The sequence below is a fragment of the Phasianus colchicus genome, chromosome 3, assembly GCF_987193195.1.
Source record: "Phasianus colchicus chromosome 3, bPhaCol1.hap1.1, whole genome shotgun sequence".
Taxonomy (NCBI): domain Eukaryota; kingdom Metazoa; phylum Chordata; class Aves; order Galliformes; family Phasianidae; genus Phasianus; species Phasianus colchicus.
In genome coordinates this window covers 27,507,499-27,529,367 of record NC_143438.1, presented here as the reverse complement: position 1 = coordinate 27,529,367, position 21,869 = coordinate 27,507,499, and the positions used below count along the sequence as shown (strand labels likewise).

Genomic DNA, 21,869 nt, shown 5'->3' with positions numbered 1-21,869 from the left:
CTAAGCATAGTAATTATTTATAGCAGCAGTGAGTATCCTTGTTTCTCTTGCCAGTTTTCTTTCTGGATCCCGAAGAACGACATTACTCACTCCATGTGAGTTCATAAAGATGCTTAGGAGCTTTTTAGTCAGTGTTGTATTCACTGAGCTCCCAAAATGTACACCCATATAAAGCACAAAAGCTGGGTGGGCTGGAATGGCAGGAGCAGGCACCCTAGCAATACAAGCTTGTCTGCACAGCTCCAGCCTAGTCATCTCAGCTATACAGCACCTTGGGTGTGCTCACCCAGTTTCTTCCTGGCTCAGAGCATATGTTTCCTGATGTCTTGGAAACAGGGATTGCCCCAGACAGAGCTTCTTTGCATCCTGCAAAATGCAACACAGATAACTCTAAGTGAATTTGTACTGAAACCTCAGTAAGAAATAAGGTTTTATTTTAAGCACGTGTGTGTATTTACAGTAAGGCTGCTGAATGTTGAAGCAAGACAGGAGGCAAGAAGTAGATAAAATGACAGGGCAGCCAATATAACTGTGATTACTATAGGTTGGTGTTATGGATTATAATAGAGACGTGTTGCATGCTATTTCCTTAGGCCTCTTACTTAAAAGGCAAGAGAAAGCTGATTACAATGTGAGCAGTGCCACATTCTTGTGTTGACCAGCTGCAGCAGGGGTTACATCTGTGATTTCTGAATCTTCATCAGTGTGCCTCTGCCTGTGTTAATCTAATGTAGTTCATAATGTAGATGTCAAAGCTTTAGCACCCTTGTTTACTCCCATGCAGTGTCCAGCAAAACTGGAGTGGAGCAGAATGCAGTGCTGTATGGATACTGACATAATATGCAGAAATAAAAGAACATATAGTCTTGTTTTTTCCAAAGGACTGTGAGAGTGATCTTATAAATCACCTGAATAAGAGGTCTGTATTGTGGACAGAAACAGCTACACTATATATTTCACTAGTAAGAGAGAAGCAGGAATACATTTTCTGATATATTTTAAATATAACCTAGTGATTTAATAGCAACTTACCAAGATTTGAGGTAGCTTGATATGCTTAATTATTTACTGTGTATAGGTTAAGGTTAAGCACACACAAGAGACCCTCTTATTGAGTCATAAGGTTCAGAGTGGACACCCTTGCTTTCTGAACTCCTTGACCCATGAAGTTAATGAGCCCAAGTGTGCCAGAATCCACTCTTATTCTCAGACTTGGTGAGCAGTTTACATCTAAGGGATTATATGTGCACAATCAAATAAATAGTAAAGCCAGTGAAGCTTGAACTAAACTATTAATTACATAGTGAGGATCTGTGTCAACAAGACATTTTCTCATCAGAGTGTGGGGGATCTCTGCAGCAAGTGTAACCTCCAGAGTGGTCCCAGCGGAAGGGAGATCCTGTCATGTAGCCTGCCATGCAGGAGAGTAGGGTCAGGCCAAAGCAGGAAGTTGAAAGAAGTGTGCGGGGAAGCACAGCATCACAGTCTGAAACCAGTGATATATATATTTTTTTCAAATGGGACTCTTTTTTTTTCTTTTTAGGTTTGTTTGTTTGTTTTTTCCTGCTAAGTCCTAAACTGATACCCATGGATGCTGCAGAGTTCCGCAAGAGAGGAAAGGAGATGGTGGACTACGTTGCAGATTACCTGGAGAAAATAGAAAAAAGACAGGTCTTCCCAGATGTGGAACCAGGATATCTGAGGACTCTCATTCCAGACTGTGCACCACAGGATCCTGAGAGCTTTGAGGATGTCTTTAAGGACATTGAGAAGATCATTATGCCAGGGGTAAGGAAAACAGATTTGTAGTGTAATATTCAATGCTGCATCTGGGAATTCAGAAGCAAAAAGAAAAGTGTGGATGAAAGTTGTGCAGATAAACTTTACAAACAGAAGTACCCATGTTGCTTAAATTTTAAAAGGGAGGAATCTGCTATATATCTGTAGTTAAACATGATCCAACACTTTCTGCTCTTTCTAGAAATAATAAAATGATTATTTTGCTTCATGTAGGGCTTGCTTTCGGAGATAATCCCCTTTTCTATCTTGAATGGGTTAAGGCAGAGCTTCCTACCATTCCATTTTATGTACTACATTTGCTGCTTGCACAGCACAGTGAATATTTTCTAAAATGGAATTTTTATTAGTCTACTGTACATAAAATGTTCCTTCAAACTGATCTTTAAATATTGAAGTTCTCCTTTGAGATTTCTTTTTATTACAGATCTGACTAGAAAGGATTCTCTTCAATACTTGTCATGTTGACATATTCTCCTAAATGCTGACTTCTTCTAGTACATTTTAAGGCAGATGGTCACTGCCTAAATATTAGTCTTTGGATAGATTAGTGTTGAACAGACAATGTAAATCGAAGCATCTGGCATTTGTTCAGCTCTGAATCTTTCTTTTTTCTCCAGTCATGCTATACTTTCTTATTTTAAATATATGTCGTCTAATGACTTGAAACAGCTTAAAAAGGACTGGATGATTAATAGATGTTAATTAAAAAGTATCTTTTGGATCCCTGCAATAGTATTTTTAGATAGGTGATACGATTATTATGTGACTAAACACGGAATCACTGCTCTGTAGATGTTTTGCGTCAGTGTACTTTAATATCAATTCCTTTTCATTGACCAGTGTAAATATTTGATGCATTTTCTTATCGTTTCCCTCGGTGCCAACCCTGCTGTCCTTTTGCTGACTAAAACTCCACTGAATTTAATGGAAATTGCTCCACTCTTCACAAGGATCTGTGGATAAGGTCTTAAATCCAACATAATTAAATTAGTGTAAATTCAATAAGGGAGTTATGACCAATGCATGCAAATACTTTGATTATTGCTTATAGTATTGTTGTTTAAATATGAAGTGTATAATAATACACTGCAGTTCATTTTAAAGGCAGTTTAAACCAAATGTTCATACTATCTGATGATAATAAAAATGTTAAATATGAAAATACATCTAGCCTTTTCTTTTTCACTGGAGGAAAATGTTAACCATTCTTTTTTTTTCTTGAAGTAGAACAGACAACACTTTGCTAATCAGAATACTTCAGAATGCTCAGTGAAATAATAACAAATTAAAAAAATAAGAGATGAATCATTTGAGACTAGAACATGAGACATTGAATTCCAATTATTTCATTTTGTCATGTTCCCTAACTTGGTTTGCAAATAAATAGCAAATAACTATTGACTTAGTGAAAGTTGCATTTTGAACAAAAAAATGTTTAATTCAAAACTTTTATCTGGTATGAAATGTTAGTGTTTGTGACGCAATGAGCATGAGTACATAAATCCTAGTTCTAATGGTAACTCTGACTGTGCCTGTGTTGTTTAAATTAAGTACTGAAATCTCCTGAGGACTGTGTCACAGGATAGCTTAGGATGGATAGCATCTCTGAAGATCACATAGTCCACCTCCATGCCAAAAGCAGAGTCAGTCAGACTGGATTGTGGCAAATTGAGTGTTGAACATCTCCAAGGATTATGTCTTTGCTATCTCTCTTTCCTGTTCCAAAGTTTGATCATCCTTGCAGTAAAAGAAATTCTTATATTTAGGTGGAATTTCCTTTGTTTCAATTTGTTGACATCTTGTCTTGAAACTGGATACCTCTGAAAAGAATATGGCTACATCTTCATGTGCTTCAATGAGGCATTTGTACACTTTCACAAGATCCCTCGCCTGAGCTTTTACATGCTGAACAATCTTAGCTTCTCAGCTTCTTTTTATACATATGAGTGATACTCTAATCCACTAATTGACTTAATGGCCCTTCATTGGACTCACTTCAGAATGTCCACGTATTTCTTGTTTTGAAGAAGTCCAGAGTTGGATACAGACTGCTGATGTGGCCTCACCAGCACTGAGTAAAGGGAAAGGATCGTCTCTCTTGACCTGCTGGTAACAGTTTTCCTGATGTAGCCAGGATGCTGTTAGCCTTTTCTTTGCCAGAAGGGCTCATTAATAAGCCATGTTCCAATGTATTTTTCCCATTACCCCTAAATCCAGTTCTGCAGTTGCGTTCCAGATAGTTGACCCCTGGCCTATAGTAGTTCAGGGTGGAGTTCCTACCCAACTACAGGTTTTAGCATGTATCTCTGAATTTCATGGGATTCCTCTTGGCTCATCTCTCCAACCTGTTGAAGACCTGCTGAATTTTAAGGTGACCTAACGGTGCGGAGAACTAGAAGAAATTCGTATCATCTGCAAACCTTCTGAGGGAGCACTCTGTCCTGTCATCCAGGAATTAGTGGAGATACTGAAGAGTACTAGACATTGTTTTGAGTATACTAGTCATGACTAGTCTCCTGCTGGGCTTGATGTTGCTGGCAGTTTAGCCACTTTTCAGTCTACTTCATTGTTAACTTCTCTAGGACATAGTTCATCAGTGAGGATGTTGCAGGAGACACTATCAAAAGTCTTGCTAAATTCAAGATAATGGTATCTTCTGGTCTCTTTTTGTCTGCCAAGCCAGACAATGTGTAGAAGGCTGTCAGGCTGCTTAGACATAGCTTTCCCTTCATAAATCTTTGCTGCTTAGTCTCATTCACCTTGTTCAGTCTTGCCATTAATATATTTGGAAATAGCGTCAAGGGTTCCATCATCTTCTGTGGGGTTGAGGTGAGGCCTGTTACTTACTGAATACTGGTTCTTCCCTTCCCTTCCCTTTGAAGACATGGCCAAGTTTACTGTTCTTTGTTTATTTGTTTTTTTTCCCCAATCCTCAGCCACACTGCAGAGCACGTGTGGGTATGGCATGCCTCCAGAACACAAAGGATCAATCAGTTGTGTAAAGCAATAATACAGTATCCATTGCTGCCTTTCTCCAATAGGAGAACAAGCATTCTTGAGTGGAAAAACTCATTATGAAGACTTTTTGTGATATTGGGTGTAGAGCAGTTCACTAAATGATAATAAACAAAATAGTGCTAAGTTCCTAATATTATTAACCCAGGAACTGAGGGGACAGCTAGACTTTGATTTCTACAGCAGGAAGCCAAGGTGGAAGGAATCTGGGTACAAAAATATCAGACTTGCTTTGTTCTTTGGAAATATTTGTCCTCTTTTTTTGGAGCTAAAAACACTCAAGTTTATCTGTTAGTGCACATTGTGCCAAGACAATAATTTGCTGAAAAACTGGATTCCTTAATCTACGAACTTTCAGCTGAAGCACCTATTGCTACTGTGTGGTGAAGGAAGACTCTTGTTCAGACTAAGTAAGCCACGGGGGAAAAAAAAAGACATCCTTAGATGAGATCTGAGGGAAAAAAAAATGTCTCTGAGAAACACTAGTATGATAATTATTGAACCCAAGACACTTGTGTATCACAGTTTATCAGTAGAGGGCTAAATAAACAAGCATCAGTGGTGTCACGGCCTTTGCAATATTTGACTAAGTGTGTCTGTTGGCAAAAGAGATGAATTTTAGAGCTGATTCACATGAAAGGGAGGCAGAGAGGAAGAGTCACAGCTGCACTTGCCCTGGGGCTTTTGGCTTTTTCACTTTGTGAAAGTGGTGCAAATTGTATCTGCTGTGCTTCATCAAATGAATGGCTCCCAGCAAGTAGGCAGTTTAACCTAATTAACCCTAGATGAATGTCAAAAGTCTTGCAGATCACAAAGGATTATAGCTGGGTAGATGAACAGTAGCAGCCCTGGTTCATTATGAACGTGGTTCATTATGAACGTCATTGAAACTCTGTGCATGCGGGTCCTATCAGGGACTGCTCTTTATTGGGTAATTTCAATCTGTTTTGTGTTTTGCTGTTAATAACCATGTCCCAACCCATTTTTTTTTCTGATTTCTAAAAGAAAATGTCTACCACAAGTGCTCTAAATCTTCATTACAGCAAAGAAATATCCCTACTGTATAGAGCAGAGACGGACAAAAACATATACTGTAGCTTGCTTTTGAATTTGTGATTTGGGCAGGTTTGGACTTAGTGACCCGTAAGAGTAAAATTTTGAGCATACCATATGCATGGCTCTTTTAGGCAATAGAAAATGTAATGAGATGGTTTCATGTGAAAAGGCAGGGGCATCTGAAAGGTGTATATGGTATACTGCAGCATAGAAAGTGACATCTGATTCATTATATACATCTAAGACAGTTTCCCTTAACAAGGGGTGTGTTCCCAAGGAAGAGCTGCTTGTTGGCATAAAGAAGGTTAGGCAAGGAAAAAAAAAAAAGGATGTTTGCAGCTTGTGGAATAGTGGGAATGCATGCAGAACAAATCAGTAAGAAAGACACTGAGTTCAGGCAAGAGATAATGTATGTTCTTGCTATTCTTCACTTATAACAGAGGAACTCCAATATTAAATAACAAAACAAACAAAAAACCTAACAGTTTAAGACAAGGCTTGCTTCAGTAACTCAGCAGCCTCTGGATTCCTAGCTGAGGGAAAGCTCTTGTAAGTGTTCTGTTGAATTTTTGCTTATACTTCACCTAATTATCTAAAAGCATTTTTTTCTTAAATTTACCTTTTATCTTGAATGAGATAAGCATTTCGTACCTTATTACTTCCACTGAGCATTACAGTGTGGCAGTCCATTTCGTGTTTTCAAATTTTATTAGATTGGAGTTGTGGAGCCCTATTGAGTGTCTTATAGTCTTTAAAATTGCTTAGGTACTGCAAAAGATAGTTCTAAATATGGCTGCTGCAAAATAGTCAATAATAGTTTTGTGCAGTTATTGTGTTCTTATTAATAAGCACAAATTAAAATTGTATATACATCATAATCTGTTACTGGAAGATGATAGTGTAATTTTCTGGAGAAAGCACTGGGTACTGGAATGGATTCTTTCATTTTGGGGGAGGGGCTATTTGGTCAGATTTGGTGCATGAATTTGAGCAAATAGAGGCATGGACGAGAGAGGTTTGTGCAATTAAAGACACATTTGCTAAGTTAATTCCATGACAGATTAAATAGAGAACTCTGGAGGAGTCCCTGAAAACAGAGGATCAAGAACAATACCCTGCACAGAAACTCATGCTGCCACTGCGCAAACACTTCTCTTCTAGGCTGACAAAAATAGAGCTCTGATTATGGGACTGTCAAGAGGTAGGGGCAAGAACTAAATTCAGCTAACATTTTCTTTCTATTTTGAGTAAAAAGGAGATTTTTATTTTTATTTTTTTAAAGAGAAAAACAAGCTAAGGTTCTCTAAAAAATTGGATCCTATGTTATAGCCGTGTAATGAAGAACTGTTGACTAGTCCTTACCTCCAGTCCTCTTCTGATTTTGTCACCACTTGTTTCTGCTTCCTGCATTGGTTATAAATGACTGTTTTTCTCTTACTACAGGTGACTCACTGGCACAGTCCGTACTTTTTTGCCTACTTCCCTTCAGCCAGTTCCTTCCCAGCTCTTCTTGCAGACATGTTATGTGGTGGAATAGGATGTGTGGGCTTCTCTTGGGTAAGTTTATTGGGGTATATATAGCTATGAGATAACGACACTTCCCCTTGCCAAGATTTTAAGTGTTTCAATGACAGTCTTCAGTGAAATTATTAATAGCAATGAAGTCACAGGACTATTTTTTATAACTACATTTCCTTGACTTATTAAGTGCTTTCACAGAGCACTATTTCCTCATGGAAGTTCTGTCCTAGAAAAATTACCACCATTTACAATTAATAGTAATAGTGCAAGCTGACTGGTTACTCACTGCATAGTATGACCGTTGCTTACTCTCTGGTTATGTTATTTCTTGTATTGTGGAAAATTATGTTTTTTTTAAAAAAAAAAGTTCATGCCAGATGGGCTCTTCTCAGAAAAGGCTGGTATTGGATGTGGAAGAAAAGAAGAGTTCTGAAGATACAAGTCCTAGCTTTGACATTTGACAGTCACAGTTCTTCTATATGAAGTCCAATTTGACATTTTTAAATAATTAGGCACACCATTCATGAACTGGTTGCTAGGTCCCTAATTTAGCTAGTAAAGAAAGTGAGTCTCTTCCTCTGTATTCCAAAGATAGCGGGAAAATGATCCACCACGGCAAGGCTTTTGTTTCTCTTCATACCCTAGTGAGGTTATTCTCTCTGTTCTTTTTTTCATTGCAGGCTGCAAGTCCAGCTTGCACAGAGCTGGAAACTGTCATGCTGGATTGGCTAGGGAAGATGATTAACTTGCCTGAAGAGTTTTTAGCTGGAAAGGATGGACAAGGTGGAGGAGTCATTCAGGTAAGAGAAGGGATACAAGTGAAAAAAAAAAAAAAAGATGAATTTCTGATCTTTATGATTTTATAAAAACCACCATACCAAAATATTAATAAAGAGTATTTCTGTTGTCACTTGGGTGGGATTTTTTTTTTAGGTTTTCAGAAAGACTGATGCACAGGGAGAATGTCCATGGGTGGGTAGGAACATTCATGGCAGTAATGGAAACAAACAAACAACAAAAAAAGCTCTGAAATACTTGAATACTCGAAATGAAAAATTGTTATCAACAATTTAAGAAAGCTATCAACAATGTGCAGTAATGTTTAATGCCTGAAAATGACAATAAAAAATCTTCCTAAGTAGAAATATATGTGAGGATTATAAATAAAGCAAAAGGGTTTACAAAAGCTTATGTGAAGTTCACTTTAGACATCTTTGAGTATTTGTTTCAGTTTCCAAAACAGCCTTCCTTTTTTTTTCATTTTTGTCAGAGATCAAACAATGGATAAGAATATAGCAGAGAAACTACTTAAAGTAGAAGTAACTCAGTGAAGTAGAAACTCTGTTAATCTTCTTCAAAGAAATTGACATGATTTTAAGAAGTTTTCCTTACATTAAAAAAATGGAAAGCTTAGAACTAGATAGTTAGAATAAAATGAAGCTGCTTAAAATTTGAACCAAAAATGTTTTGTCATTAGCACAGTTTTCAGTCTACAGTTCCATATCCAACATAAAAACACCCCTCCAAACTTTTGTTGTGTCCTTAATGAAAGCCTACATTATCTGAACAGAGTATCTGTATGATAATGAATATATTATCAATGTGTGATTTTGCATGCATAATAAAGCTATATAGATTGTCTACTATGGCTTGCTCCTCTAGTGCATGATCTCTATTCAAATGCACAGAATTTGGTTGTGGTTATTCACCTAATTAAAATAGATGTTGGACATGGGAAAGACGGAACTTTAAATATTTATTCTTTGCTCATTTGATAATTTCTGAAGTCCAGTGATTGGAGATATAGGTACAGTCTGTTTTATGTTTTAGAAGCCAATCTTAGCATATTTGAACTACATGCTAAAACCAGGAGCTTCTTTCATTGATCTCAGCTGTAACCACTTGAGGCATATTTCAGAAAATTCTGCCAACATCTTCCGGTAATTCTGAATTTAACCCAACTGCTATAATTCTCATAGGTGGACCTGCACCTACACCTGTGTATTTTTCTTTACTCATCCTGCTTGCTCTGTTGGGACCTTTTCTATTACAATTACGAGGCAGAGGATTGTGTTTGAGAAATGAAGCTTTTGTGCATCTCTGGCATTTGTTTGGTACCAGTAAAAGCAAGCAATTATGCCTGATGGTTATTGGCAGGAAAAATTGCCCTTCCAGGCTGACAGTGCTGGATTGCCTATAATTTTCATCAGACACAAGTCGGTTTCAAGAATCAAAAGTATGTTCTGTGTTCTTGCTTACAATGAAGTCATTTATGGTGCAGATCTTGTCTTGCTCTTGAAACAATAATGGTACAAATAAGAGAGCGTGAAGCAAAAGCAACGTGAGAGTGTGAAACTGCCAGTCATTCCCTTGGCAAATACCAAGTCATTATTGTAGTATTGGGTAAAACTGAGCCTGTGAAAATTAGCTCTTAATTACATCTGAAAGCCTATGTCAATATGAAGCACTGTGTTATTGTGAGCAGGATGACACTTGAAAATGGCAAAAGATGAAAGAAAATTTCAGTTCAGAGCTCTGGTGGACATGAACATCAGCTCTTACTGATATTTCTTCTGCCTCTTCAGCCTGCTTGCCATGGCAACCTTTGTTTGCTTGCGGTAAAAGGAAAGGTATCATCATCCTTCACTTAATGCAGAATGCAGCATTCAAGAGAAGAAAAAAACAACTTTTAAAAATGATAAAGCTACTTTCTTCGTGAAGCTTGTCTAAATAGAGCACATGCATCCTGTTGTTCATTCTAGATGAACTGCTGAAAAGTTTGAATTTTAAAGAGTTTTCTTTAAACTCTGCAAAGAAAAAGTATTTTAAGAGTGAAATAAAATTAGACTCAGCCTATCTTTGGTTTGGTGTGAAACATCCTGATTTTCCCATCAGTAAACAGTGGTCCGAGAACCAGGGGACTTTTTACTCAAAATCATCTAGGGCACGACTGTGGTGCCAAGTGAATAGAGGAAACCTACAAACCACGTTTGCAAACATTTTTAGTTAAAAAAGGGGACTAATGGAATCGGGGGAGAGGTGGAATGTTATGAGCCATCAAAATGCATTTTCAGGTTGCTTTTAGGCCATATTCCAGTTTTTCCAGCCAGTGGGCAAGATCCAGCCACATAGATGGCCTCTTTCTGTCTAACCATGCTTCCATGAAATAAGATTTAGACAAGAGCTGATTTATTTCGTGTCTAGGCACCAGATGGGTGAAAGATAGTCAGGATACCAGAACAGATCATGGCACTCCTCTGAAGACGGAGGCTTTTCCTGAGCCCAAGTGATTTGCCCTGATTAAGCCCTTAGAATAGTGGGGGCTTAGGTTTCCAAATATCAAATTAATGCTTTAACTTTTGGAATTCCCTACAGCCACTTTCCTGCATATACTTTTGTGCATTTATTAAAAATACAAATTCCTTGTATGTCCTAGAAAGATACTAAGTGTTTTACAAGGCCTTATCATTGCCAAAAACAAAGAAAAAATTGTAAATGGATTTTTCCATATATACTTGAAAGATGTGTCCTCATAATCAAGTATTTTAATAATAAGTTATACTTCCTCCCAGATACTAAATGCAGGGATGCTAGAGGAAACTTAACGGTGAAGAACTCTGGTTTGGAAAGGTTGCTCTCAGTGATTTGTGGAATTAAGATAAAACCTGCAGATAGGTTTTATGCTGCCCAGCTTATTTCTGTAGACATATAACACCTGAAAGGCTGTGTGAGCATCACAATAAGTTGCAACAGTTTACACAAATATGAAGTATTTTCATCTACTGGAAATATGTTTTGGACAGTATAGTCTGGCATGGGGATTCTACCGTAATACTTTTTGTAGTTAATGGACAAAATTTCTTTCATCCTTTGCCTCACATAAAAGTGCTGCTTTACTTGAGCCAGGATTGATATATATCTTCTTACAACATTCTGTGTAGGATGTATGCTTTCCTGTAATGTTCTGCGTATATTATTCTGTAAGATTTCTTTGAGCTGCTGTGAGGCTATGAGCAGCATCAGCAGCTAGGAGTGTTTCCTATTCATCTTTCTATTTTGCTGCAGCCTCTGGGGTTTACATCCTCAAATCCCACACCCCTGGGAAGACAGATAAAACCTCTTAATCAGGGCAATGCATTTATTAAATATTTAGGGACTGTACTTTTTCCTGCTCACTCTGTTCAGCTGCTGTAAGGGCTTACTCACTGTTGATGTGTAAAAGGCAGCTCTGTCTCTTGATAACAGCTCAACTAACTTCAGTATTAGTTAGGAGGAAATTAAGTTCACTGGGATCGTTCTCATATATAAAATCTGTAGTATGAGGTCTATTACCAACGAAGAATTAAGACTTCCTAAATACTTAATTACTTTATAATTAGTAAGTATGCACAGATCTTTAGTAGAGGGAGGATAGAATTTTGGTACAGAGTAAGAAACATCACTCCAAAATTAACTTGTTGACACTGGATTTTTCTGAGGTATACTCAATATAAGGAGGCGTATTCATTGCAGTATTACATGCTTGGCAGAGGAAGACTTGCATGACAGTCTACCTAAAACCTTTCACTTGAGTATGCAAACCTAAAATATGGGCATTTATGAATATATGTTTACAGAAGGTTTCTTATAGTTTAAAAGAGCAGTTTACAGCACATTTCATCTGCCTGTTCTAGAGAAAAGCTTACAACGTAATTTGTGGAAACTTGTATTCTGCTGTGAAATTTACAGATCAGTTGATACAAAAAAAATTCCCTATCTTTATAGCCGCAGATTGCCTAATGAACAACTGAAATTCTTTTTTTCCTTCTTTTTTTTTTTTTTAAGTCAAAATGCAATTTAGGAGTATCCTTATGTTTTTGATGAAAGGAAATTATATAAAGAATCCTTTGAAAAGCAGTCATCTATACTGAGTCAGAACTTTTTTGCTTTTTTAGTATTTTTTCTCTTGACTACAAGGTAACTCTCTTGACTCAGGGTAACTTTAAGTATTAAATAAGCACTATAGTTAGGCATGTTGCCTGACAGGAATGGGAGTTGTTAGATTCTGATTGAAGTTAAACATGAAATCTAGAGTAACAGAAATCAACAGTTGCACTACTATGGCTACTGGTCAACAGATGATCAACGTCTGATTGTTGAGAGCGTTTTCATGTACCCTTAAGTCTGTGAGTCTGGCTTTCTAGCACTGACTGCAAGATTGGTGCCTAAAATGAATAAACATTGAACAGACAAGCAGAGGCATTGCAGAAGAGAAGACAAAGGTCGAAAAGAGATTCCTCGCTTGCTGTCACACCTACTCTTAGAAAGCATTGGATCATGCAATTTCTCAAACGCAGTTTCTGTTACCAACTTTGCAAATTCATATAAAAGAAGATGGTGCTTTTCCTCTGAAACGTCTTCCTTTTGAAAACGTCTTCCTTTTGAAATTTTCTTTGATTTATCACAGGGAAGTGCAAGTGAGGCCACCCTTGTTGCACTGCTTGCTGCAAGAACAAAAACCATCAGACGGGTACAGTCAGAAAAGCCTGAGCTAACAGAGGCAGATATCATGGGCAGGCTAGTGGCCTACACTTCTGATCAGGTGAGTGTCCTTCAAAAGCATAAACCTCGAATCATGGTGTTCATGCTTAAAATAATTAGGCTGTCTCAATTGGCAGATGAATTAACGTACGAGCTCTTTGGATTAGGGACTATTTGGTTTTGCTTGCTTAAATCTTATCATACAGCATAAGTGGGCTGGAATCTGCATGTGCTACCATAATACGAATAGTAACTAACTGGAGGTCAATGTCATGGAAGTATTGCTTCTCTTGAAGTAAATCAAGATATTTGAGCAAGAGGTTAATTTTCAGTTGTGGTGAGTAAGTCTTGATCATATTTTGTCACTTATAGGCCTGTGTGTCCATGTCTGCACAAACAAATAGACACACGTATATCCTCCCCCTGCGTGCATGGGTGCAGATGCTTGCACACAGACAAGCCCACTGCATGAATATAAGACAAATTTGTTGTACTACTTCAGGAAATCCAAAACATTCTCGAGTTCCTAAAATCTAGCTGAGAAATCTCAGAAAACAAAAAAGCATAATCCTTGGTTTCTGCGAGTGGTATTTAGCAGACTGAATGAAGCTAAACTCTCAGCAGGTCAGAACTGTGAGAGGCTTTTACTGTTAATTAAAGCAAATTGTAGTTTTGTGAGTTCTGCTGCTCCTGCCTTCCTAACACTCTAATCCTATTGAAGGGCCAAGAAGTGTTGCTCCTCTCAACAGCTGTGACATTTTCTTAGTTAAATGTCAGTGAGATAGAGGGAAATTTCTTAGCACTTGATGTTTAATTCAAAGTAATATCTGATTATGCAGAATAAAATAGCCAGGTTTCAAGTTTGCCTTCATTTATTACTGTTAGTTGAAAAGCATTGGAAAGCAATTTAAGAGTGCATTAGGAGGGAAAAAAGGACTTGTTGCATGAGGTCAGTCAGGACAAGTAAATATAAGGACAGATAACTGTTTTCAAAAGGTACAAGATATTTGTTCTTTTTTTGTCTGGACCCTAAGGTCTTTGTTCTGCTCAAACTTTGACCCAGTGATGCACAAAGCCTGCTACTTGTTTCGATTTTTTTTGCCCCATGTAAATGAATGACTTGAAATGAGGACTGACAGGCCTCCGTGTATGCTGAAGGTCAGGGGATCTTGTGTTTACAGAAGGATTTGCCTTAAGATATTGCTGACCTTTAAAAGCAGATTGTTGCAGAGCTCACTGGTCCTTCTGCATTAAGAACAGACCTGTGTGACTCATAGCAATAATCCACAAAAGAAAGTAAGCCTAAGCCATTCTGAGGGAGAGAAAACTGTGCGCCAGCAGAGCAAAACAGTGCAAGACTGCAGTAGCAGGGTGGCAGAAAGCTGGTCATTAGGGAGACTCAGATCTCATTCATCTCGGGAGATCATTTTAGCTTTTATGTATTTCAGGAAGTCTCACTGAGTTCTGCTCTGTATAAATGAGCACAGAGCAGGGCCAGTGACTTTTCCTAGTAACTACTTGAGGCATGGGGACAACGTAAGTGCCTGGGCTGCCCTGGCTGAGGCACCTACTGCAAGGCCATTGAAAGTGAGACTAAGAGCTTGAAGAAGCACCCAATTACCCCTGACAGCAGACATCTGACTGGGACCAGGACAGAAGTCTGGGAAGTTATTTGATATCTTCCAATTTTCTCAGACCATTACCTTCATTGACTTTTTAAAAATACTTATTTATTTATTTATTTATTGCTTTGCTTCCTCTAGCTACCTTAAGCAGCTGCCCACTCATTTCCTTTTTAGTTCATTTTTCTCATAGAGGATAGTGGGAGATTTCTGGGTACATTGCTGAGCACTAGGTCAGCAGCACGTCACTAAAGATTTGCTGTAAGCCAAAGTCATCATTCAAAGCCAGCTTGTGAATGGCTATAGTTATATAGAGAGACTAGTTCCAATGTGAGGGACTTGAGGAAGCAATTCTTAAGTTCTCACCAGCTAAGAACCTCTGTGTATTACTGTAGTTTACTTATTTAAAATTCTTTCTTGTATAAATTGTTTATAAAACACCTCTTTACATTGTATACTTAAATGAAGTAAGGTATTGCTATGGTAAGCACGCCGTGTTCTACTTCAAAGGCAGACTCTGTGTCTAGACTTCCACATCTTGTCAGGCTGGAGCCTAATCAATTTACCAAAGTACTTTAACAAGAAGTGCTGTTGAGGTACAAGTTAACAGTAAATCTACCTTTAAAATGTATAATTCCATGGATAGGTGAAGTTGAAAGGCAGAAACTATTTCATCTGGTATTTTTCAGCCTATGTTTTGGCTTAATCTTCTCCATGTTTGTATGCTAAATTAGAACAGAATTGTTAAGTGCTCTTGTAGGTGCTAGCAATGCTCAACAAGGATAGCATGGAGGTTATGAGTGAGAATAGTCAGGATATGAAAAGGTGAGAAACACTTCACTTTCAATTGATTGATGATTAATGAAATATTAGAAAGGCGAAAGGTAAAATTGGTTGTTTTTTTGTTGTTGTTGTTCTTGTTTACCCATGCCTTAAATGAGCATTTTGTGGCTAACCATGCCTTTTACTATTAATAGAATTATTATTATATTATACTTTTAACTTTTGAACATTTCTATGTGGTTTCTTTATTTTACTTTTCTGAGATTTGCTTTGTGTTCTTAAAAAAATATTATTTTCAGGGAATTAAAATAAGATGTGTTATAAATAAAATGAATTATTGGAAATATTCCTTAATTACCTAGCAAAATAAATGAATGACTGAATCAGAATTTATTCAGTAGTTAATTAAAATAAAATGATCACATAAGAAAGTATCTTAATCTATATCACACTTTGTTGTATATATTCTTTTTATGGTTCAGCAAAGGTGTATACCATAAAAATGTGCTCTTGATCAACTAAATTATTTTGAGGCATGATGATTATCTGCGTAGTTTTTGGTTGATTTGGAGCCAAATCCTGAAGCTTTTAATCAATTCTACCTAATTGAAAATATGTTAATTAAAGATCTCACTAACATTTATTGAATACTTGTCTGAATGAGACCACAGCAATAGTTTCAAGAATACTTCAAGGTTTCTAGTGGTGTATTTGTGTGTGTGCACGTGTGAGTAAATGTGTATATGTGTGTGTTCTCGTTTGTCTACCTATCTGAAAAGAAAGAAAGACTTTTTATAGTAACTGTTAGATACCAGCAACAGTCCCAGAATCTCAAATGTTGCTTTACTTGAAAGAAATTTTTCTATTTTTCACATTCAAATAAACTTCTTAAATTCCAATAACAAATGGCTGTCTTAAAACTTGCCTATTTCCTTGCAGGCTCATTCATCTGTGGAAAGGGCTGCACTGATCGGTGGTGTGAAGATCAAAAGTGTTCCTTCAGATGATACATTTGCTGTTTGTGGTTCAGCCCTAAAGAAAGTTTTGGATGAAGACAAAGCTTCTGGTCTTATCCCATTCTTTGTGAGTACTGGATTTTAAGTCATCAGTGGATTTATTCTCATCAGTTATTTTTGGGAGGAGTAGATGATCTTATTCCTAAGAGAGGGTTTAACAGGCAGTCTGGTTAGAATATTACGGTAGTTTCCATGAATGTTCTTCGCACACGTGAGCTTTGCTAGAGACATTTCAAATATTTATATGTGCAGAAAAAATAATTGTAACTAGAGGCATTCTTGAAGCTAAAGAAGCATTAATTTGCAGGAGGAGCAACACATTTGAGCAGCTAGCTGCAGTTCTGAGCAGAAAAACTTTTAAAAGGAGATGCATTTGTACTAGACATTTAAATAAGTGCAGGTGAATTTTCTAGTTGTATTTATCTAATCCTGCAACGTTATGGTCTCCTAACACTTGAGTTCCAAATTGCCTCTTATTCAAAGAATATTTGTTTATTTGTCAGATCAACTCCTTTCAGTTCAGAACACCATCTCATCATTTCAAGTTAAAAGGATATTTTACCTCTTTTTAATTTTTTTTTTTTTCATGGAAGAAGTAACCTCTGCTTTGTTTCCATATATCATCAACAAAATGATTTGCTCATTTCCAAGCATTATACCTGTACAAAACTTGATAAAGACCATGATCTGCATAGATTTAAAAAGGGATGCAATGTGTCAGCAATAAGATATTTTCTATTGACTTTCCATTATATAAAAATTAGAGCTGAAAGAGTATCTCTTAGAAACTGAGAACTCTAGAAATGGATTTTTTTAAGGAGAATAAAAAATGTCACTTTTTTCCCCCCAGAAAAGTCATGTCTGACAACAGTTGTTCTTTTCTTTCATGTGGTAACATTTTGAAAAGTGCTAATGTGACTTAGATTTCTTTGAACTGTTTTTGGAAAAAATAGCTTTTTTGCCAAATGGGGATGAGGTAGCTTATATTTCACCAAACCTTTTGAAAATGTAATCTTTCTACTGTTGTTATTAACCTTTAGTGTCTGATCTTATGTATTATGAGGATGAGCAGAGTGAAAAATGTTTTTCATATAAGCCAGGGTGTCAAGAATTAGCAAATTGTTGGGATAACCAAGCACACCCCATCAGCTGCTTTCCTACATGATGAGATTATGACAGAGAAACAAAGCATCTGTAGAGTTGGCTGAATGGACTTTCTTCTTTTGAAGTGGAGATGTGCCATAAGGTTTCATGTCTGTTATATTGTAACAGCTCGTAATATGATGCAAAGTCCTACTTTTTCTATCTTACTATAAATTTTATATGATTCCAAATATAGCACTACATCACATTTCTATGCACTAACAACAAAGTTAATGCTTTCTCCTTATCTTTTCTCCATTTGCCAAAGAAAAAGCATCTTGCCCCTCATGAATATTCATTTCTTATTAATATTCCTGTGTGTAGCAAGAGGAAATCAAAAGTTCTGTTTTATGCATTCAGCAGCACCTTTACAAAGGGTAATTTAACTGTTGTTTATTTCTTCCTCTGTTTGCTTAGCTGTGCAAGAGCTTTCAAAGGTGGCACAGGCTCAGTCTGTGTTAATGTGGCCTGTGCCAGGTCTTCCATTTATTTGTATACATAAAACATGTCAGCTTAGATTAAACTAGATCTCATTATCTTATGGCTGGCCTCTTAACTCCAAAGGTGTGTTAATTCTTTGTCATGCTGAACAGTAATCCATGCACTCTATTAATGCTCCCTTTTCGGCCTTGCAGATTTCAAAAACCTTTCCATTTCTTTTGTTCTTTTGGTGCTATTTTATTTAGTTCTGGTTACAAAGTTATGCACATTGCCAAGGAAACTCCTTATGCCACTTTATTCCTTGTCTCCCTATATTCACTGATCTTTCACTAAGGAGAATGATTCAACATCAAAGCAAAAACTTTAACAGTTGCAAGCAAATTTCAGTGCTTTTTATACAGAATCTTGCTCTTGTATTCACTGAACAAATGAGAAGTTGTTATATTGAAGTTTCTTGTAGAAGTGAATGGAGAATCAGGAGTGCATATCCATGATATGAAGGAGGTTCTGTCATTACAGCAACCTGTTAATTACAAGTTTGTTTTCCACATACATAAGATTTGGTAATCAAGCTTTTTTTTTTGGGGGGGGGGGGAGGGAAGGGCGGGGTGAGACATTTAGAAAGAGCCTTTGAATTTCTATCTTCTATCCACCATCTTTTAGCATTAGTAATGTGTATGCTACTTTGTTCAGAGTAAGCTGCTGCCAAACAGTGGACTCAGAATGCTGCTTTTGTTTCCTTTACAAAAAAAAATTCAAACTTGTGTTGATTTCTCTCTTTCAACATACTTGTGAAGAAATTGAAATACAGACATATTTTGATACAGTTAGAAGCAACCAGACTGAGATGTTTCTGTGTCAGGTATGGGGGAACTGAAGTTGTCATGATTTATCATGGTGCAGTTTCCAAGTGTGATACTCAGCCCTGCATCTGGCCATCAGTGAAGGGGGAGCTGTGTCCTGAAATCCTGTGCTGAAGTCGTGTTCCTTTCATTACTTATGAACACTAACTAAAGGTTAAGTGCATGCTTACATACTATTCTCCTTTAGGCCCTATGCTCCCAGTTTGAGATAGGCCTTAAATTGGATGAGTGTTAATGAGAGATGCCCAAATGTGGTGAGTCATGCACTGCTAAATTCAGAGGTAAGGTGCACTGCTTTAGAGCCTCCTTTACTTGAAGTGTGTGATAGTCTGTGGGCTTTATCCTGTCTGTCATAAATCAGCACAGCTATATTGCAACTGGTGTATATATTGTACAATATATTTCAACAAGCTCATCCAATGTCATTCTGCTGCAGTGAGATGTTTTTCCTGCTTAACAAAGGCCCAGCACAAAATCTCTCAGATTCTTCTGAAATGACTCTTCTGAAGGATGATCTGCAGGAAAGGCTGTTTATATCTGGACACATTCAGGAAGCATCAAATCAGTTGGACAGAAAGAGGGGACATCTTTTCAGTAGGTGTTAGCTCTAAGACCCTAACTGCAGATTTCCATTTGGAAGAAGTATTCTTGAGGCACATACAGGTACCCAGGGCAATGTTTCTTAACCCACAGTACATGGTGCAAGCTGGGAAAGAGCTGAGTTGGAGAAAATAAAAGTAAGAACATTGGAATTTCTGCCTCATTTTAGTGGACTGCAAATGGAAATCTCTGTGGTGAAAGTATGCAAAATGTATCTGTATCTTTCTAAGAAGCTGTCAGAGGTCTTCCAGTTGAGAAGATTGAGTCATTGCTCTCAGGCGTCATAAAGGTTCGTGTATTATCCCCAGCATAACTCTCGATTTCAGGAAAGTAATATGTGAGAAGACTGATTCAAGCATTTTAGCTGCTTTGCATTTGCAGCTGACTCTGAGTCAAGTCTGAAGTGCACAACCTCCTGTGATGGAGAAGGCCTTCAGGCTATACTAAGCCATCAGCCCCATTTCTGTGATTCAGCCTGTCCCCTGCACAAATGTGATTTTCCTGATGTTGTACAGGTTACAAATTGAGTTAGATTTGTTGGTTAGCACTGAGGCAGGGTAATGAGAGCCATGACAAGAGCAGGTGCTGTCATTTTAAGGGGCTTCTGAGAATTAAAATAAGTAGCTTTGAGGCTTAGACACCTACAGAGAGGACAACAAAATTATTTCAGTAACTGAGGTATCCTTTACAGAATAAGGCATTATTCAAATGACTTAAGCATATGTTTGGACTCGTATAACCTCTCACTGAAACAGCATACTCCTTACACTGATCAGAGGGCACTGATTTAGCTGCAGTACAACACAAATAACAACTGTTTCTAAGTTTCTCTTGTGAAATTGCTGTGAGTACTTTAATTGCCGAACTGACTAGCAATTCACTCTAATCTTATCAGAAAGTCCACTGCCTATTATTATAAAATTTATGCATAAGAGCAGATCTAAGTCTGTAGTTCACTCTTTCTCTTGGTATTTTCATCGGAAAAGTCCCCTGCTCCTCCTGAACCCAAAGGCCCCGTCTGTCTAGCCATTACGGAGCTGTGTGACAAATGCACTGTATGAACTTGTAACATACAACTGTTTGTATATTTTGCTAAGACAGAGTGTTTGTTTTCTGAACAGTGTAGAAGATGGACAAGCATCACGTAGCTGTTCCTTATTCTTTTATCAGGATTTCTCATGAGTTCATGGGGGGACTTGCATATACACACAATAGAAAACCTCTGCAAAACATGGCTAACTGTAGGTGTACAGGGAAAAACAGAGGAAACAGAAGGTGGTGCCTTGACAGTGCTGGCAGAAACAAATGAATAACAGCCAAAAAAACCCCAAGTACAAAAATAAAAAGTTACAAAATTCTGATGGTGATATATTCATAGTCATCTGGCTGGGCTATGGTCTGCATGTAACCTTGGATGAATGATCTAATTACTTTGTACTATTCTAACTATAAAACAGCATAATTTATTTGCTTATATAAACTGTAAAGTGTATTTTATCATCATTATCATAGGCAAAACTGACTCCCAGCCTTTATCAGAAGCTACAAAAATAAGACTAGATGTTTAAATGTAAGAGAAGCAATAAAAATAGAATAATGTCAGCTTAAATGTGCTTGGAAGTTGTTTTCTGGGTTATAGTTCTATCTGGATATTCTCAGTAAATTACTATAGCTCATTTTCACCTAATTACATTCTTACTGTGATACTTTCTTCAGTATTTGTGTTGCCCCTGCTTTTGGACTTGCAGCAGGAGATGCTAAGTGAGAAATTAATAGAATTCTAGGATGAATCAAGGAGAAAAAATTTATCTGGGATTAAATTTTGCAAACTTGACAATGAACATAAGCTACTAGAGGACAGGTCCCAGGCTGCAGATCCCTGGAGTGTAAATCAGTTACAAATATCTGCGACTCTTCAGTTCAGGCAATAACTTCTATTTTGCTCAAGTTCCAAGATTTCCGGTGTAGCATTAACTGAAAATCATTTTGATGATAATTTTGAATGTGAGACTGGAATCGGGCCACATGATAAACAAGGAAAATACAGAAAATATATAAAATTTATGTTAATATAATACTGTGACTGATTAATCAGACAGCTTTACAAGGACACTTGATTTTATGCATTTGACTCCATAAGAAATGGGAGAGCTTTGAGGGGAAAAAAAACACCACCTAGATTCACAAAAGCTATACTGTAGGACACGTATTGGTTAAAAACAAATGATTTTATCCTATAACATCTATTCTTTCTCTTTACAGTTGCCTTTCCAGACAGTTCTTCTGACTTAATAATTTTCTTTGCTGCGACACTTAACAATTTTTTGCTTCTCTTTTTTTTTTTTCTTTTTTCGGCTCTTCAGTTCTGTGCAACACTTGGAACCACACCTTGCTGCTCCTTTGACAAACTGCTAGAACTGGGTCCTATTTGTAAGTCTTTATCAGCTGCTACTTTCTAAAATTGCAGATACCAGTTTAAGCTATGCTGA

The 21,869-nt window shown here is 37.2% G+C and overlaps 1 protein-coding gene across 1 annotated transcript in view; it reads left to right on the top strand.

The window, feature by feature from the left end:
• The first annotated feature begins 1,574 nt into the window (after positions 1-1,574).
• DDC (dopa decarboxylase) overlaps positions 1,575-21,869 on the top strand; it is a 49,233-nt gene continuing 28,938 nt past the window's right edge. The window contains exons 1-6 of the mRNA XM_031589167.2: positions 1,575-1,788; positions 7,315-7,428; positions 8,073-8,192; positions 12,839-12,973; positions 16,257-16,400; positions 21,744-21,810. Coding sequence (XP_031445027.1) covers positions 1,588-1,788; positions 7,315-7,428; positions 8,073-8,192; positions 12,839-12,973; positions 16,257-16,400; positions 21,744-21,810 — 781 coding nt within the window. The 5' untranslated portion in view covers positions 1,575-1,587. The remainder of the gene's footprint in view (positions 1,789-7,314; positions 7,429-8,072; positions 8,193-12,838; positions 12,974-16,256; positions 16,401-21,743; positions 21,811-21,869) is intronic.